Source organism: Oncorhynchus clarkii, chromosome 5 (genome assembly GCF_045791955.1).
Source record: "Oncorhynchus clarkii lewisi isolate Uvic-CL-2024 chromosome 5, UVic_Ocla_1.0, whole genome shotgun sequence".
Classification (NCBI taxonomy): domain Eukaryota; kingdom Metazoa; phylum Chordata; class Actinopteri; order Salmoniformes; family Salmonidae; genus Oncorhynchus; species Oncorhynchus clarkii.
This window is the reverse complement of record NC_092151.1, coordinates 63,731,156-63,748,614: the sequence shown is the minus strand read 5'-3', so window position 1 is coordinate 63,748,614 and position 17,459 is coordinate 63,731,156. Positions and strand designations below refer to the sequence as shown.

General features: G+C 41.8%; 1 protein-coding gene across 3 annotated transcripts in view; it reads left to right on the top strand.

The window, feature by feature from the left end:
• LOC139409193 (guanine nucleotide-binding protein subunit alpha-11) overlaps nucleotides 1–17,459 on the top strand; it is a 101,445-nt gene that overhangs the window by 63,208 nt on the left and 20,778 nt on the right. For 2 of the 3 annotated variants that reach the window (XR_011634377.1, XM_071153999.1), the window contains exons 3-4: nucleotides 10,465–10,619; nucleotides 15,307–15,435. Coding sequence is in view for 2 of the 3 variants with exons in the window: in XM_071153999.1 (XP_071010100.1) it covers nucleotides 10,465–10,619; nucleotides 15,307–15,435 (284 nt within the window). In the remaining variant the exon portion in view is untranslated. Of the gene's footprint in view, nucleotides 1–10,464; nucleotides 10,620–14,721; nucleotides 14,851–15,306; nucleotides 15,436–17,459 lie in introns of all 3 variants that reach the window. The other variant, XM_071154000.1, reaches the window with a different exon arrangement.

The window sequence follows — 17,459 nt, the reverse complement described above, 5'->3', positions numbered from 1 at the left end:
AACACATCATAGATCTGAATGAATGAAATATTCTTATTAAATACTTTTTTCTTTACATAGTTGAATGTGCTGACAACAAAATCACACAAAAATGACCAATGGAAATCAAATTTATCAACCCATGGAGGTCTGGATTTGGAGTCTCACTCAAAATTAAAGTGGAAAACCACACTACAGGCTGATCCAACTTTGATGTAATGTCCTTAAAACAAGTCATTGAGGCTCAGTAGTGTGTGTGGCCTCCACGTGCCTGTATGACCTCCCTACAACGCCTGGGCATGCTCCTGATGAGGTGGCGGATGGTCTCCTGGGGGATCTCCTCCCAGACCTGGACTAAAGCATCCGCCAACTCCTGGACAGTCTGTGGTGCAACGTGGTGTTGGTGGATGGAGCGAGACATGATGTCCCAGATGTGCTCAATTGGATTCTGGTCTGGGGAACGGGCGGGCCAGTCCATAGCATCAATGCCTTCCTCTTGCAGGAACTGCTGACACACTCCAGCCACATGAGGTCTAGCATTGTCTTGCATTAGGAGGAACCCAGGGCCAACCACACCAGCATATGGTCTCACAAGGGGTCTGAGGATCTCATCTCGGTACCTAATGGCAGTCAGGCTACCTCTGGCGAGCACATGGAGGGCTGTGCGGCTCCCCAAAGAAATGCCACCCCACACCATGACTGACCCACCGCCAAACTGGTCATGCTGGAGGATGTTGCAGGCAGCAGAACGTTCTCCACGGCGTCTCCAGATTGTCACGTCTGTCACGTGCTCAGTGTGAACCTGCTTTCATCTGTGAAGAGCACAGGGCGCCAGTGGCGAATTTGCCAATCTTGGTGTTCTCTGGCAAATGAAAAACGTCCTGCATGGTGTTGGGCTGTAAGCACAACCCCCACCTGTGGACGTCGGGCCCTCATACCACCCTCATGGGAGTCTGTTTCTGACCGTTTGAGCAGACACATGTACATTTGTGGCCTGCTGGAGGTCATTTTGCAGGGCTCTGGCAGTGCTTATCCTGCTCCTCCTTGCACAAAGGCGGCGGTAGCGGTCCTGCTAATGGGTTGTTGCCCTCCTAGGCCGCCTCCACGTCTCCTGATGTACTGGCCTGTCTCCTGGTAGCGCCTCCATGCTCTGGACACTACGCTGACAGACACAGCAAACCTTCTTGCCACAGCTCGCATTGATGTGCCATCCTGGATGAGCTGCACTACCTGAGCCACTTGTATGGGTTGTAGACTCCATCTCATGCTACCACTTGAGTGAAAGCACCACCAGCATTCAAAAGTGACCAAAACATCAGCCAGGAAGCATAGGAACTGAGAAGTGGTCTGTGGTCTCACCTGCAGAACCACTCCTTTATTGGGGGTGTCTTGCTAATTGCCTATAATTTCCACCTGTTGTTTATTCCATTTGCACAACAGCATGTGACATTTATTGTCAATCAATGTTGCTTCCTAAGTGGACAGTTTGATTTCACAGAAGTGTGATTGACTTGGAGTTACATTGTGTTGTTTAAGTGTTCCCTTTTTATTTTTTTGAGCAGTGTATAACTAGCAGCTTGCAGACCTAAAACATCACGTGTTGATATGACTTAATTTCTGCCAACATATACTGTATATCACTGAATAAGGAAACCCAGTCTACTAGTCCTTCAATGCTATGAGACTCAGTTCGAGTATCATAGCAAAGGGTCTGAATACTTATGTAAATAAGGTATTTATGTTTATTTTTTGTAAAAATGTCGAAATAACTTTCTGCTTTGTCATTATAGTGTAATGTGTGTAGATTGATACTTTTTTATTTATTTAATCCATTTTAGAATAAGGCTGTAACTTAACAAATGTGGAAAAAGGGAAGGGTTCGGAATACTTTCTGAATGCACTGTATGTGAGCAGCAAATGGTTAGTGGTCCTTACTGTAGTTTTTGAATGGGTCATTGACTCCTGATATACAGTGGTTTCTGCACTAAAAGTTTTGCGATTATGCTACGGGACTTAGAGGTGAGTCGCGCACAATGGGATTGCCTTGCCTTCTGCAGCTGTATCCATTGAAGTGAGCGAGGTACAAGGCACAATGGCAGGGGGCACGGGATGGGCCGCAGAGGTACACACAGAAGACTGACCTAGCCCATGGGGGGTGGACCCCCACCCCGCCACACTGGGTAGCACAGAGCAACACATTTGGGCCATATTGTAATGGTGCTGACTAGGGAAATGTTCCCGCTGTTCTTAGTGCCAGTCTACACGTTCAAACTTTAACAATGTAACAATTAATGGCTTTCATTAATAAAATAATGATAAAAATACTCTTTCAAAATGCAGACATTTATTTAGTTATGGATCCATAACAAATTACTATGGGATAAAATATCACTGAAATATTGGAACAAAGTTGTCTAATGAAGTTAAACAAATTGTTGCTTACTAGAAAATACTCTTTCAAACATATGGTCACGTTGTACAGCGCCATTTTGGCTATTAGCAGGTAGCTGGACAATAGACTTGTCTAGGAGGGTAGGGGGAGAATTCTATTGTCAAATGTATTTCTAAGTTAGGTTGGCTGTATCACAACCGTCCGTGATTAGTTGCAATTTCAGTTTAACCTCTCTGATCTCCCCATCCCGGATCCGGTATCGTGAATACAGACTCAAGCTCATTACCATAACGCAACGTTAACTATTCATGAAAATCGCAAATGAAATGAAATAAATATGCCATCTCTCAAGCTTAGCCTTTTGTAAACAACACTGTCATCTCAGATTTTCAAAATATGCTTCTCAACCATAGGAAAACAATCATTTGTGTAAAAGTAGCTAGCTAGTGTAGCATTTAGCGTTAGCATCCAGCACGCAACATTTCAACAAAAACATAAAAGCCTTCAAATAAAATCATTTACCTTTGAAGAACTTCGGATGTTTTCAATGAGGAGACTCTCAGTTAGATAGCAAATGCTCAGTTTTTCCAAAAAGATTCTTTGTGTATTAGAAATAGCTCCGTTTTGTACATCACATTTGGCTACCAAAAAAACCCGAAAATTCAGTCCTCAAAACGTGAACTTTTTTCCAAATTAACTCCATAATATCGACTGAAAACATGTCAAACGTTGTTTAGAATCAATCCTCAAGGTGTTTTTCACATATCTCTTCGATGATATATCGTTCGTGGAAGCATGGTTTCTCCTCTCAATCAAATGGAAAAATACTTGCACCTGGCTTTGCGCACCGATTTCGACGCAGGACACCAGGCGGACACTTGGAAAATGTAGTCTCTTATGGTCAATCTTCCAATGATATGCCTACAAATACGTCACAATTCTGCCGACATCTTGGGGAAACGGCAGAAGGTCTAAGCTTATTCCTGTCGCATTCACAGCCATATAAGGAGACATTAGAAAACAGAGCTTCAGAAATTCTGCTCATTTCCTGTTTGACGTTTCATCTTGGTTTCGCCTGTAGAATGAGTTCTGGGGCACTTACAGACTATCTTTGCAGATTCTGAAACTTCAGAGTGTTTTCTTTCCAAAACTGTCAAGAATATGCATAGTCGAGCATCTTTTCGTGACAAAATATTGCGCTTAAAACGGGAACGTTTTTTATCCAAAAATGAAATAGCGCCCCTAGAGATCCAACAGGTTAATCCAGCCGCTGTGTCAGATTTCAAAAAAGCTTTATGGCGAAAGCATAGCATGCGATTATCTGTGGACAGCGCCCCGCATACAAAAGCATTAAAAACATTTTCCAACCAAGCAGATGCATCACAAAAGTCAGAAATAGCGATAAAATAAATCCCTTACCTTTGAAGATCAGTTACATAACAAATGGTCCTTTTTGTTCGATAAAGTCCTTTATATCCCCAAAAAGTATGTTTTATTTGGAGCGCTTCATTCAATAATCCACCTGTTTCCCCTTGTTCAAAATGCATAGAAAATGAATCCCAAACTTTACCAATAAACTTGGTCCAAACATGTCAAACAACGTTCCTAATCAATCCTCAGGTACCCTAATATTTAAATAAACGATCAAATTTAAGACATAAAATAGTATATTCAATATCGGAAATAAATAACGAGGAGCACACACTCATTAACGCGCACCAAAAGACTAGAGTCCTTCTGAGTGACACTTATGAATACTTCTTAATAAAAAATAAAAAAACATTGATCAATTTCTAAAGACTGTTGACATCTAGTGGAAGCCATAGGAACTGCAATCTGGGTCCTAATTAGGCTTTCCCTTAGAAAAGCATTGGAAAGTCCAATGACCTCAACTACAACAAAAATTCCTGGAAGGATTGTCCTCGGGGTTTCGCCTGCCAAATCAGTTCTGTTATACTCTCAGACATTATTTTAACAGTTTTAGAAACGTTTGTGTTTTCTATCCAATACCATGCATATGCATATCCTAGCTTCTGGGCCTTCTGGGCACCTCGGTCAGCCAAACTTCCGACTACTGCCCCCTAGCCTTAAAGTTAAGAACAAATTCTTATTTACAAGGACAGCCTATTCCTTCCTCCCCGTTGTGGAATTGAACCCCGGTCTCCCGTGTGCCCGCACGACACGGGGGATTCTTTAGCTAAATAGCCAAGTACTGTAGCCTACCACCGACTGTCACGATGTACAGTGCCATAATTTCCGTTCCATCCTAACGGAAACCCAGTGGGTTTTTTGTTTTTCTTGGAATAGAAACGCCATAATATTAAGCAAATTAATTAAGCAAAATGTATTAGTCAGTCCCGTATACTATGTTCTTACAAAAAATAAATTAAATTCTCTAGTACAGCCACTATTGAAGGCTATCAAATGCTTCTCAAAGATGCCCTCTGGTGGTCAAACTAGCACTAACTAGCACTGGTACTAGCAATGGTGGTTCACACTTAAATTACGTGCCATAGAATTCTGCGGCACCATGCAAGCTGCGCCGCAGTACCCTGCAACTTTTAAAGGACCAACCACTGTATGCGCTAAGAATGTGACAAATTGCCAATTTTTCTTAACGTTTAAACTGTTCTGTTAAAAATCATGAAATACCAAGTGAATTCACAATGTAGCTGTGCTGCTGCAAGCAACGTTTTGGGTCTCGCGGGCGTCCCTTTCAGATGGTTAAGCATTGCACTTGTACTACCATTAGTGTACCTCCATTCCAGCTTGTAAAGTTTGCATTTCCTTCTTATTTAGGTTCTCCAAGTATTGCCTTACAGGACTTTGCTGTTGTCGTTTGCTTTTCTCTGCCAATTTTCCAACTGTTAACGACGATGACATAGTGGTGGAGAGTCTAATCCAAAATAATTGATTCCTCAACTCCTTGCACATCGACTGCCAGTGTTGACTCCTATTTCTAAGCTTCAGGAATCGACGCCTAAGATTCAGTCTTTTTTTAATTCGAGGAGACTGATTTTATATACAGTGCCTTCACTCCCCTATACTTTTTTTTACATTTTGTTGTTACAGCTTGAATTTAAAAATAATTGAATTGAGATTTCTTGTCACTGGCCAACACAATACCCTATCATGTCAAAGTGGAGTTATGTTTTTAGAAATGTTTACAAATTAATATAAAAATTAAAAGCTAGAGTCAAGTATTCAACCCCTTTGTTACGGCAAGCCTAAAAATGTGCTTAACTAGTCACATAATCAGTTGCGTGGACTCACTCTGTACAATAATAGTGTTTAACATGATTTTGAATGGATACTTTATCTCTGTTCCCCCACACATACAATTATCTGTAAGGTCCCTCAGTCGAGCAGTGAATTTCAAACACAGATTCAACCACAAAAGACCAGGGAGGTTTTCCAATGCCTCCTAAAGAAGGGACCTATTGGTAGATGGGTAGACATAAACAAAGAAGCCATTGAATATCCCTTTTTAGCATGGCAAAGTTATTAATCACAATTTGGATAATGTATCAATACACCCAGTCACTGCAAAGATACATGTGTCCTCCCTAATTCAGTTGTTGGAGAGAAAGGAACTGCTCAGGGATTTCACCATGAGGCCAATGGTGACTTTAAAACAGTTACAGAGTTGAATGGCTGTGATGGGAGAAAATTGGGGATGGATCAACAACATTGTAGTTACTCCACAATACTACATTTAAAAGAAGGATACAAATATTCCAAAATATGCATTGTTTGCGACAAGGCACTAAAGTAATAGTGCAAAAAATTTTGCAAATCAATTCACTTTTTGTTCCTGAAAACCAAGTGTTATGTTTGGGGCAAATCCAATACATTACTGAGTACCACTCCATATTTTCAAGCATAGTGGTGACTGCATCATTTAATGGGTATGCTTGTAATCGTTAAGGACTGGGGAGTTTTTCAGGATTATAAATAAAACGGGATGGAGCTAAGCACAGGCAAAATTCTAGATGAAAACCTGGTTCCGTCTGCTTTCCACCAGACACTGTGAGATGAATTCACCTTTCAGCAGGACAATAACCTAAAACACAAGGCCAAATCTACACTGGAGTTACTTACCAAGAAGACAGTGAATGGTCCAGATTGGCCTTGTTAAAGTGTTAACTTAAATCTATGGAAAGACCTGAAAATGGTCTAGCAGTGATCAACAACTAATTGGACAAAGCTCGAAGAATTTTGAAAATAATAGTGGGCGAGTATTGCACAATCCAGGTGTGGAAGACTTTTACTTACCCAGAAAGACGCACAGCTGTAATCGCTGCCAAAGTGTTTACTCAGGGATGTGAATACTTTTGTCGAATTTTTTTTCTTCCACTTTGTCGTTATGGGGAATTGTGTTTAGAAGGGTAAGAAATTAAGTTTTAATCCATTTTGAATTCAGGCTGTAACACAATATGGTTTAAGTCAAGGGGTATGAATACTTTCTGAAGGCACTGTAAATGTACATCTAATCATTTGTTTATTTTTGTTCATATCTAATCAGAACTAGCAGCATGGGAATAGCCGTATTTCCCACTGGGTAAAAGACTAGTGGGGTTTTACAATCCCTAATCTAATTGTGCTCCGACCGGTTAACTTCTCTTTCTGGAACTCAGAGAAAGAAACACACACTGAGCAAAACACATGCAGGCCGCTGGTGATGCCAATCAGGGTTAAGTGCGTTGCTCAAAGGCACATTGACAATTTTCACACCTTGCCGACAATGGTATACGAACCAGCAAATTTTCCAGTGTCATGACATGGCCCTTTCTGGATATAGATAATGGCACTCACTCACAGGTTCTATTATCACAGGTCATAAATTCCTGGAGGAGACTCTCCCCCTGGCCATGCAGAAAGAGACACATAGAGAGAACAAAGGATTTCACATGGCGAACTCCTAAATCTCCAAAATGCGGATTTGAATCAAAATGTCCACATGTGGGAATGGTCAGACACTTAACCTCTTGGATCTCTAGGGGCGCTATTTCATTTTTGGATAAAAAACGTTCGCGTTTTAAGCGCGATATTTTGTCACGAAAAGATGCTCGACTATGCATATTCTTGACAGTTTTTGAAAGAAAACACTCTGAAGTTTCAGAATCTGCAAAGATATTGTCTGTAAGTGCCCCAGAACTCATTCTACAGGCGAAACCAAGATGATGCGTCAAGCAGGAAATTAGCAGAATCTCTGAAGCTCTGTTCTCCTTATATGGCTGTGATTGCGCAAGGAATGAGCCTACACTTTCTGTCGTTCCCCCAAGGTGTTAGCAGCATTGTGACGTATTTGTAGGCATATCATTGGAAGATTGACCATAAGAGACTACATTTTCCAAGTGTCCGCCTGGTGTCCTGCGTGGAATTCGGTGCGCAAACGCCAGCTGCTTGTACTTTTCCATTTGATTGAGGGGAGAAACCATGCTTCCACGAACGATATATCATTGAAGAGATATGTGAAAAACACCTTGAGGATTGATTCTAAACAACGTTTGCCATGTTTTCAGTCGATATTATGGAGTTAATTTGGAAAAAAGTTCGCGTTTTGAGGACTGAATTTTCGTTTTTTTTTTGGTAGCCAAATGTGATGCAGAAAACGGAGCTATTTCGAATTCACAAATAATCTTTTTTGGAAAAACTGAGCATCTGCTATCTAACTGAGAGTCTCCTCATTGAAAACATCCGAAGTTCTTCAAAGGTAAGTGATTTTATTTGAAGGCTTTTATGTTTTTGTTGAAATCTTGCGTGCTGGATGCTAACGCTAATGCTAACGCTAAATGCTACGCTAGCTAGCCACTTTTACACAAATTATTGTTTTCCTATGGTTGAGAAGCATATTTTGAAAATCTGAGATGACAGTGTTGTTTACAAAAGGCTAAGCTTGAGTGATGGCATATTTATTTCATTTCATTTGCGATTTTCATGAATAGTTAACGTTGCGTTATGGTAATGAGCTTAGGTCTGTAAATAGAAACCCGGATCCGGGTTTGGTAGACGCAACAGGTTAAGGGATGGGTATGACGAGTGTGTTTCATTTGGTGACCTCAGAGGACAGAAAACAGGCATAACTATATCTCTGAATATGTACTTTTCTCAATTATGGGGTTTGCATCTAATTATTGTATAAAATGAATGAGTAAAGATGAAACTATTTGTGAAATGATGTAAGGTGATGTTAAACCTTTAATGAAAGATAATTGTATTCCCTTTGAAGTTTAACTAAGTCATTGGCCCTCCCCCGTGAGCACAGACATGATCTGGCGTCATTTACTATCGTTACATATAATACCCCTTCCTGATGAAATCCTCTTCAGACCATGCGTACCTCGATGGACACTGAGGAGGGCTAAGGTTGAGTTTAGACCACAACCTCAGTATAAGCTAAGGTTGAAATGGTTGTTGATTTCCTAACCATACCATGTGGATCATTGGCTACATGGCTGGAAATGGTTGAACTCTGAGATTATCAATCCCTACAGAATAAGAGCAAGTCTTAGATAATAATTACTAGTCTGCCGCTAGACATTTTTGTCAACCTGGGATGCGAAGACCGACAACAGCCGAAACAGCTATTTTATGAGAACATTTCAGAATGGTACTCTGAAGTATCTATTCTAACCACAAAATACTTTGATCTTCAGGGAAGCAGAGAGAGAGACTCGGATGAACTCTCCAATAGAAGGATTGACGATTCTAACAGAGATCATGACGACAGTCGGCGTAAATATATATTGATTGCAATTATTCCCGAATGAGTGAGCGTTCATGTGCAAAGGATTAGCATTTTAATTAATATAATTATCAACTGTGTAGTGACTCCTTTTGTCTTTCCCACCCTTTTCAGTCCACACCCACTTCCCTTTATCCACCAAGCCGGCATATTGGCTTAGCCCACTAGGGAACCTCCCCTATCATTTCCTTGTAACCCTAACGTTTGTTTGTTTATGCATTTCTGTGATTGGTTAGTTAGTAAATAATAAATTAAACCAATTTGGTGTATGGATGATTTATAGTTAAGGCTGGGTTCGTGCAGATAACCAACAATTTACGACGTTTGGAATGAGACTAACGTGAGATAAAGAATAATTCATTAATAAGAAGACTAATTGATCAGATATTAAAATATCGGAAGAGTTATAGTAGGAAAATTATAACTTTGTAATCTGAAGATTTTCCTTGGTGCCCCGACTTTCTAGTTAATTACATTTACATGATTAGTTTAATCATGTAATAATAATTACAGAGAATTGATTTGATAAAATAACTCTTTTAATGATGCCAAAGACGACACCAGGAATAAGTTGCCGTACTTTCGAGAACACAATCATAGCGAGCTAGCAAGGGACGGAGGGGAGGGGCACTGTATAGGCAGGTCGGCCAGCATGCAGAACCGTGCACTTGGCCTATCAATTGACAATCAAAAGCTGTATCGCACAATTTCTTGGCTTGCAATGTCTCGCAACTTCCGTAAAACAGGGGCTAGGATATTCTACACGCAACACCCGAAAGACTGAACACACACTCGCATCATTAGCAAAGCGAGAAAGCATGTGAGTCAGTGTGACTGAGAAAAAGGGGGCATGCAGAAAGATCCATGTCTTGGTAATCTGTATCTTGCAATGTATTTTCTCAGCATTGAATTGTCCAGCCACATCTTATATGTCTGCATTATCAAATGCAAACCAAATTCAAATAGACCATATAAGTGCTGTAAACCATGCCATAAAACATAATGGACTTGTACTCCAAAATGTTCTGTCCTGGTAAGGATGCTAAGTCACTGCTTAGGAGAAGCCTGGATGTTTCGACTGAAAGACTAGTCTGTCTTTAGCCCTAAATCATATCGAGAACATTCTGTCTGTATAACATAAGGTTATCTTCCCTTAACATCACTGTTGAAGCAAAGAATAGGAAATTATGTGTCCCAACTTGTACGGTATACTTTCGACCTGAATAAAGAGATTACTAAATTATTGTGGAATACTGTTACAGTAAATGTGGGTGACTCTTTCCGCCATCCACCATTCCTTCCGTGTTTCTGACCTGTTGTCATCTTTCCCCTGTTCCTCCCTCAGTCCAACGCGCTGCTGGTGCGCGAGGTGGACGTGGAGAAGGTGTGTTCTTTTGAACAGCCCTACATCAGTGCAATAAAGATGCTGTGGACAGACCCTGGTATCCAGGAGGCCTATGACCGTAGACGTGAATATCAGCTCTCGGACTCCACCAAATAGTAAGTCTACTCCTGGTATACACACACAGCTGCTACAGTGGTTTGAGAAGAGTTAGAACGAGAGAGATTTAATTTTTTTAAATGTATTTTTAAGTTGATGAGTTATCACAGTAGTGAATATCATCTCTGTTTGATAAATACAGTGCTTTGCAAAATATTCACCCCCATTGGCGTTTTTCCTCTTGTTGTATTACAAACTGTAATTTGAATGGATTTTTATTTGGATTTTATGTAATGGACATACACAAAATAGTCCAAATTGGTGAAGTGAAATGACGACAATAAAATAAAAAACTGAAAAATGTGCGTGCATATTTATTCCCACGCTTTGCTATGAAGCCCCTAAATAAGATCTGGTGCAACCAATTACCTTCAGAAGTCACATAATTAGTTAATTCTACACAGGTGGACTTTATTTAAGTGTCACATGATCTCAGTATATATACACCAGTTCCGAAAGGCCCCATAGTCTGCAACACCACTAAGCAAGGGGCACCACCAAGCAAGCGGCACCCATGAAGACCAAGGAGCTCTCCAAAACAGGTAAGGGACAAAGTTGTGGAGAAGTACAGATCAGGGTTGGGCTATAAAAAAATAACAAACTTTGAACATCCCACAATATAAAAAAATGGAAAGAATATGGCAACACAACAAACCTGCCAAGTGAGGGCTGCCCACCAAAACTTGCGGACCAGGCAAGGAGGGCATTGATCAGAGGCAACAAAGAGACCAAAGATAACCCTGAAGGAGCTGCAAAGCTCCACAGTGGAGATTGGTTTATCTGTCCATAGGACCACTTTAAGCTGTACAGTCCACTGAGCTGGGCTTCACGGAAGAGTGGCCAGAAAAAAAGCAATTTCTTAAAGAAAGAAAATAAGCAAACACGTTTGGTGTTTGCCAACAGGTATGTGGGAGACTCCCCAAACAACATATGGAAGAAGGTACTCTGGTCAGATGAAACAAAAATGTAGCTTTTTGCCCATCAAGGAAAACCCAAAACCTCATCACCCGAGACCCTATCCCCACAGTGAAGCATGGTGGTGGCAGCATCATGATGTGGGGATGTTTTTCATCGGCAGGGACTGGGAAACTGGTCAGAATTGAAGGAATGATGGATGGTGCTAAATACAGGGAAATTCTTGAGGGAAATCTGTTTGTCTTCCAGAGATTTGAGACTGTGACGGAGGTTCACAGTCCAGCAGGACAATGACCCTAAGCATACTGCTAAAGCAACACTTTGGTGGTTTAAGGGGAATCATTTAAATCTCTTGGAAATACCTAGTTAAAGCCCAGACTTCAATCCAATTGAGAATCTGTGGTATGATTTAAAGATTACTGTACACCAGCGGAACCCATCCAACTTGAAGGAACTGGAGCAGTTTTGCCTTGAAGACTGAGCAAAAATCCCAGTGGCTAGATGTGCCAAGCTTATACATACCCCAAGAGACTTGCAGCTGTAGTTGCTGCACAAGGTGGCTCTACAATGTATTGACTTTAAGGGGTGAATAGTTATGCACGCTCAGGTTTTCTGTGTTTTTGTCTAATTTCTTGCTTATTTCTCAAGAAAAAATATTTTGCATCTTCAAAGTGGTAACATGTTGTGTAAATCAAATGATACAAACCCCCCAAAAATACATTTTAATTTCATGTTGTAAGGCAACAAAATAGGAAAAATGCCAAGGGGGGTGAATACTTCCGCAAACCACTGTAGTGGTTAGAGAAATTGAAAGTGTGGGAGACCAAAAGAAAGAGGGAGAAAGAAAAACAATGAGATGGAAAGAGAGAACAGACAGCAACATTTCTCATCCTGCTCCACCTTAGTTCTATTTGAACTAACCTATGGAGGCCCGAATGCCATGTTCGTTATGTAGATGTAGGTCAGGATTTATTCAGCCCTAAAAGGCAAAGTAAATGACTCAGTCAATGTAGTGATTAGACTACTCTATATTTGTATGACTCTGAAAATGTTATCAGGAGTCAGGACTGTAAAAATTAACCCAAATGTTTTTTACAAGTACCATTTTAGGATGTTATGTTACTTGACCCTAAAGACGTGTGATTTAACTGTCTTGTTTCTAACTACTAGTCATCCTCCGTTTAACATTTTCTCCCCAAACTACGGTTAGTGATAATTGTTACAAACCAAAACTGCCTATTGTTAGTTCATGGAGGAGTACATTACCTGCCAGGTTACTTGATAGTGTAATCAGGTCTTGTCCTTATTCAGCTTCATCACATTGTGAACTATGAACCTGAGTGCCAGTCTGTCTCTGCTCTAGCCAGCTTAATGATATGGCAAGGCAGCCATGTAGCCAGCCTTGTTTAATGGAAAAACGGTCTGGCACCTAGACTTGTGTGAGTTATTATAGCTACTAACACGGTTTGTTTAGAAATGTATATGTACAGTGCATACGGAAAGTATTCAGACCCCTTGACTTTTTCTGTATTTTGTTACGTTACAGCCTTAAATCTAAAATGGATTTAAAAAATGATTTCCTCTTCAATCTATACACAATGCCCCCATAATGATAATGCAAAGACGGGTTTTTGCAAGTATACATGAAATTAAAAAAATGAAATATTACATTTACATAAGTATTCAGAACCTTTACTCAGTACTTTATTGAAGCACCTTGGGCAGCGATTACAGCCTTGAGTCTTCTTTGGTATGATGCTACAAGCTTTGCACATCTGTATTTGGGGAGTTACTCCCATTCTTCTCTGCAGATTCTCTCAAACTCTGTCAGGTTTGATGGGGAGTGTTACTGCACAGCTCTTTTCAGGTCTCTCCAGAGATGTTAGATCAGGTTCAAGTCCGGGCTCTGGCTGGGCAACTCAAGGACATTGAGAGACTTGTCCCCAAGCCACTCCTGTGTTGTCTTGGCTGTGTGCTTAGGGTCATTGACTTGTTGGAAGATTAACCTTCTCCCTAGTCTGAGGTCCTGAGTGCTCTGGAGTAAGTTTTCATCAAGGATCTCTCTACTTTCCCTCAATCCAGACAAGTCTCTCCCAGTCCCTGCTGCTGAAAAACATCCCCACAACATGATGCTGCCATCACCATGCTACACCGTAGGGATGGTGACAGGTTTCCTCCAGACGTGGCGCTTAGGGTTCAATCTTGGTTTCATCAGACCAGAGAATTTTGTTTTCTCATGGTCTGAGAGCCTTTAGGAGCCTTTTTGCAAACTCCAAGTGGGCTGTCGTGCCTTTTACTGAGGAGTCTCTTCCCTCTGGCCACTCTACCATAAAGGCCTGATTTAGTAGAGTGCTGCAGAGATGGTTGTCCTTCTGGAAGGCGCTTCCATCTCCACAGAGGAACTCTGGAGCTCTGTCAGAGTGACCATCGGGTTATTGGTCACTTCCATGACCAAAGCCCTTCTCCCCCGATTGCTCAGTTTGGCCGGGCGGCCAGCTCTAGGAAGAGTCTTGGTGGTTCCTAACTACTTCCATTTCAGAATGATCGAGGCCACTGTTCTTGTGGACCTTTAATGCTGCAGACATTTTTGGTACCCTTCCCCAGACCTGTTCCTCGACACAATCCTGTCTCAGAGCTCTATGGACAATTCCTTCGACCTTATGGCTTAGTTTTTGCTCTGACATGCACTGTCAACTGTGGAACCTTTATAAAGACGTGTGTGTGCGTGCGCGTGCGTGCGCGTGCGCGTGTCTTTCCAAATCATGTCCAATCAATTGAATTTACCTCAGGTGGACTCCAAGTTGTAGAAACATCTCAAGAATGATCACTGGAAACAGGATGCACATGATCTCAGTTTCGAGTCTCATAGCAAAGGGTCTGAATACTTATGTGAAGGTATTTCTGTTTTTTATTTTTAATACATTTGCCAAAATTTCTAAACCTTTTTTCGCTTTTTCATTATGGGAAATTGTGTGTGCGTATATTGAGGAAAATTAGTTATTTCATTAATTTTAGAATAAGGCTGTAATGTAACAAAATGTGGAAAAAGTCAAAATTTACTGTGTGTAGTTCTGTGTGCATGAGAAAGAGATGGTGTGTATGCCTGTTTGTTTCTGTATGCATGTTTGCAGGTGATTTGTGCAGCATCAGGCACACACGTGTGATGTGTCCCCCTTCATTCCACAGTTACCTTACAGATTTAGAGCGAATAGTGACCACGGGTTACGTTCCCACTCAGCAGGATGTGCTGCGGGTTCGAGTGCCCACTACTGGCATCATTGAGTACCCTTTTGACCTGGAGAATGTAATCTTCAGGTACTGGTGTGAAGTGCTGCCTCTACCCCGCCACTGTACTGTCTCCACCGCCTGCCACTGCTGCTGGCCGCACAGCCCTGGGTCCTGGTAGCACACTCTGAGACTCCTAACTCACGATCAGCAGCTCTGAGGCTGTCTGAGAACAGAGGACAAATCACACAACTACTAACTACAACCAAAAATTGAGAAAGATGGGATGGTCTTTAGTCCAGGTCTTATTGGACTTCCGGACTGCCTCAATTTGAACCCAATAGAATTAAGGTGCAAAGGGAAAAGTTATGGTAAAATCTCTGAGCGATGCCATCAGGGACTGTACTAACATTCTGAGAGATGGTGGGTGCTAGAGGTGGCAGGTGAAGTGTCAACCCCCAGGGCTCTCAGGAATGGGTTCTCCCGTCATGCTTCACTCCCTCTCTTTTTTGTCGATCCTGCCTTTCTCTTTCTCCCCGTCTCTAGCTATCTAAGCGATCTGGATCGTATTGCCGAACCAAACTATCTACCAACCCAACAAGATGTGCTTAGGGTTCGCATCCCCACCACAGGGATCATTGAATACCCTTTCGACTTGCAAAGCATCATTTTCAGGTAGAAAGACATTCACACTTTTACTAACTCCCCTACCTACCTAAGTGTTTTGTTTTCCCTATGAAATAACCAATTGTTTCAATATTCATGTTGACTGCGTTGTGTGATCAAGTCTGAGAACATTGACCACTCTGTGCTAATGATTGTATGACTGGAGATCATCCTCTCCCTCACAAGATCAACATAAACCAATATCACCTGCTGCTTCATTTCATTCCTCAATGTTGCTTTGATCTCCAGTTTTTACCCTCCCATCATAGTCTCGGGCCCATCAAGTCTTCTCAACTGTTGCTATGTGATCCTCAAGATGTACACTGAAGGACACCTCAGCCCCTTGCTTTGAATGGTACAATACTGGATGAAGTAGAATGATGAGCTAAATGTCAGCTAGTCTGAAGCATTAGTCATAACAGGGATGTTGAGAAACCGTTTACTCCACTAATCTGCTATCAGTATGACAACCAGCCATTCTGCTTATTACTGTAGTCTGGGCCAGGACAGCAAAGCAGAGGGGAGGTGGGAGTCCTCCTGGATGTGGCCAGGGGAAGAGACTGATCACTGGGCACCATGGTGTAGATTAGCTCCCTCCTCCTCAAAGAGGATGACGTTGAGGAGATTGAGAGATGGATCCGGTGAACGGGAGCGATTTACAAAAGTGTGCAAATCAATAGGAAGCAAGCATGTCAGCCCCTCCTACACGTGGCAGCGCTAGAAATAACTCCCAGGCTCAGAATGAGGTTGGACTCAAGATGATCTCTCCAACTATCCATCCTACTGCTGCTACTGGATGGATGAATAGGCTGGGAATCACTACAGCAGTATTTAAGGACATGCAGCATATATAATAAAATATCACAGAAATGTTCAGGATTGGAGAGAGAACCCAGAGAATCCGCAATTAAATGTAATTGAGAATATTTAGCTAGTCAGATCGGTAGAGACTTGTGATGTAAGGAGCCCCTCTCTACCCCAACCCCTTGCGAGGGTGTGTCACACACTACTTGCAGCAACTGCACAAGGCAGGCGTTCATGAGGACAAACATGCATGTCTTTTGCGTTTGGCTGCAGCCCTTCCCTCTCTTAATTGCCTTTTGAAGTGGTTTGAGAATGTCATTATTTCTCTGGGCTCATCCTTCATAGGAGAGCTTATCCTGCTAAGTAGGTCACTCATCCCTGCTACAGGAAAGGAGGTCAGCTGACGTGAAGGAGCTTAATTTTAGACAGGCGCTCCTAGAGGCCCCCATTTATCAACGCCCCTCTTCTCACTTTGCAGCAGCGCCAGCCAGGGACAGACAGAGGTAGCTGCTGCTCGCTAGGAAAGAAACAAAGCCCTGATCCTCCTCTAATAACATGGATATAGGCTAATATATCTCTCCCATCAACAAAATCATTTGCTGGAAAACAGGAGGATTTCTGAATTGATGGGTCAGATTATTTATGGATGCAAAATTCAATCACATCCATGAAAATAATGTTTGGAAAACAACTAGCGGAATTCCCAAATCCTTGCCTTCACTCTGTACTCCTGCTTGATCTGTATCGAGGGATCATGGCAGCCATCATCGAGGTGCCCTCTGCTTTTCCACTTTTTCTGTCTCTCTATATTCTTTCCTTCCACATCTGTATCCTCTCCATCTCCCCTCTTATCCCCTCTCCTCGCCGCTGGCCTACATCCCCACACTGCTGCTAGGCTTGTGCTCTGAATCTTAACAGTCACTGGCTGACTAGGTGCTGCTTCCAAGCGGGCGAATTCCTTGCCGATCTGGCCTCAATGGCACATCTGCATCCACTTAGCTGGGAATGGGCTGGAAGAGGGATAATTTTTATCTTCTTTCCTTTTTGGTTCAACTTGGGCCGTTTAACCCCTCCTTGCACCTTTGACTTACTGTACTGCATGTTACATCAGTGCATAAGAAGTTATCAAACTGAATTGTTATTGAGTCGAGTTATTGACAGGATAATGCATGTTATATGTACAGTATATTTAATTCTCACATTTTAACATAACTGCCCAACTGACAATC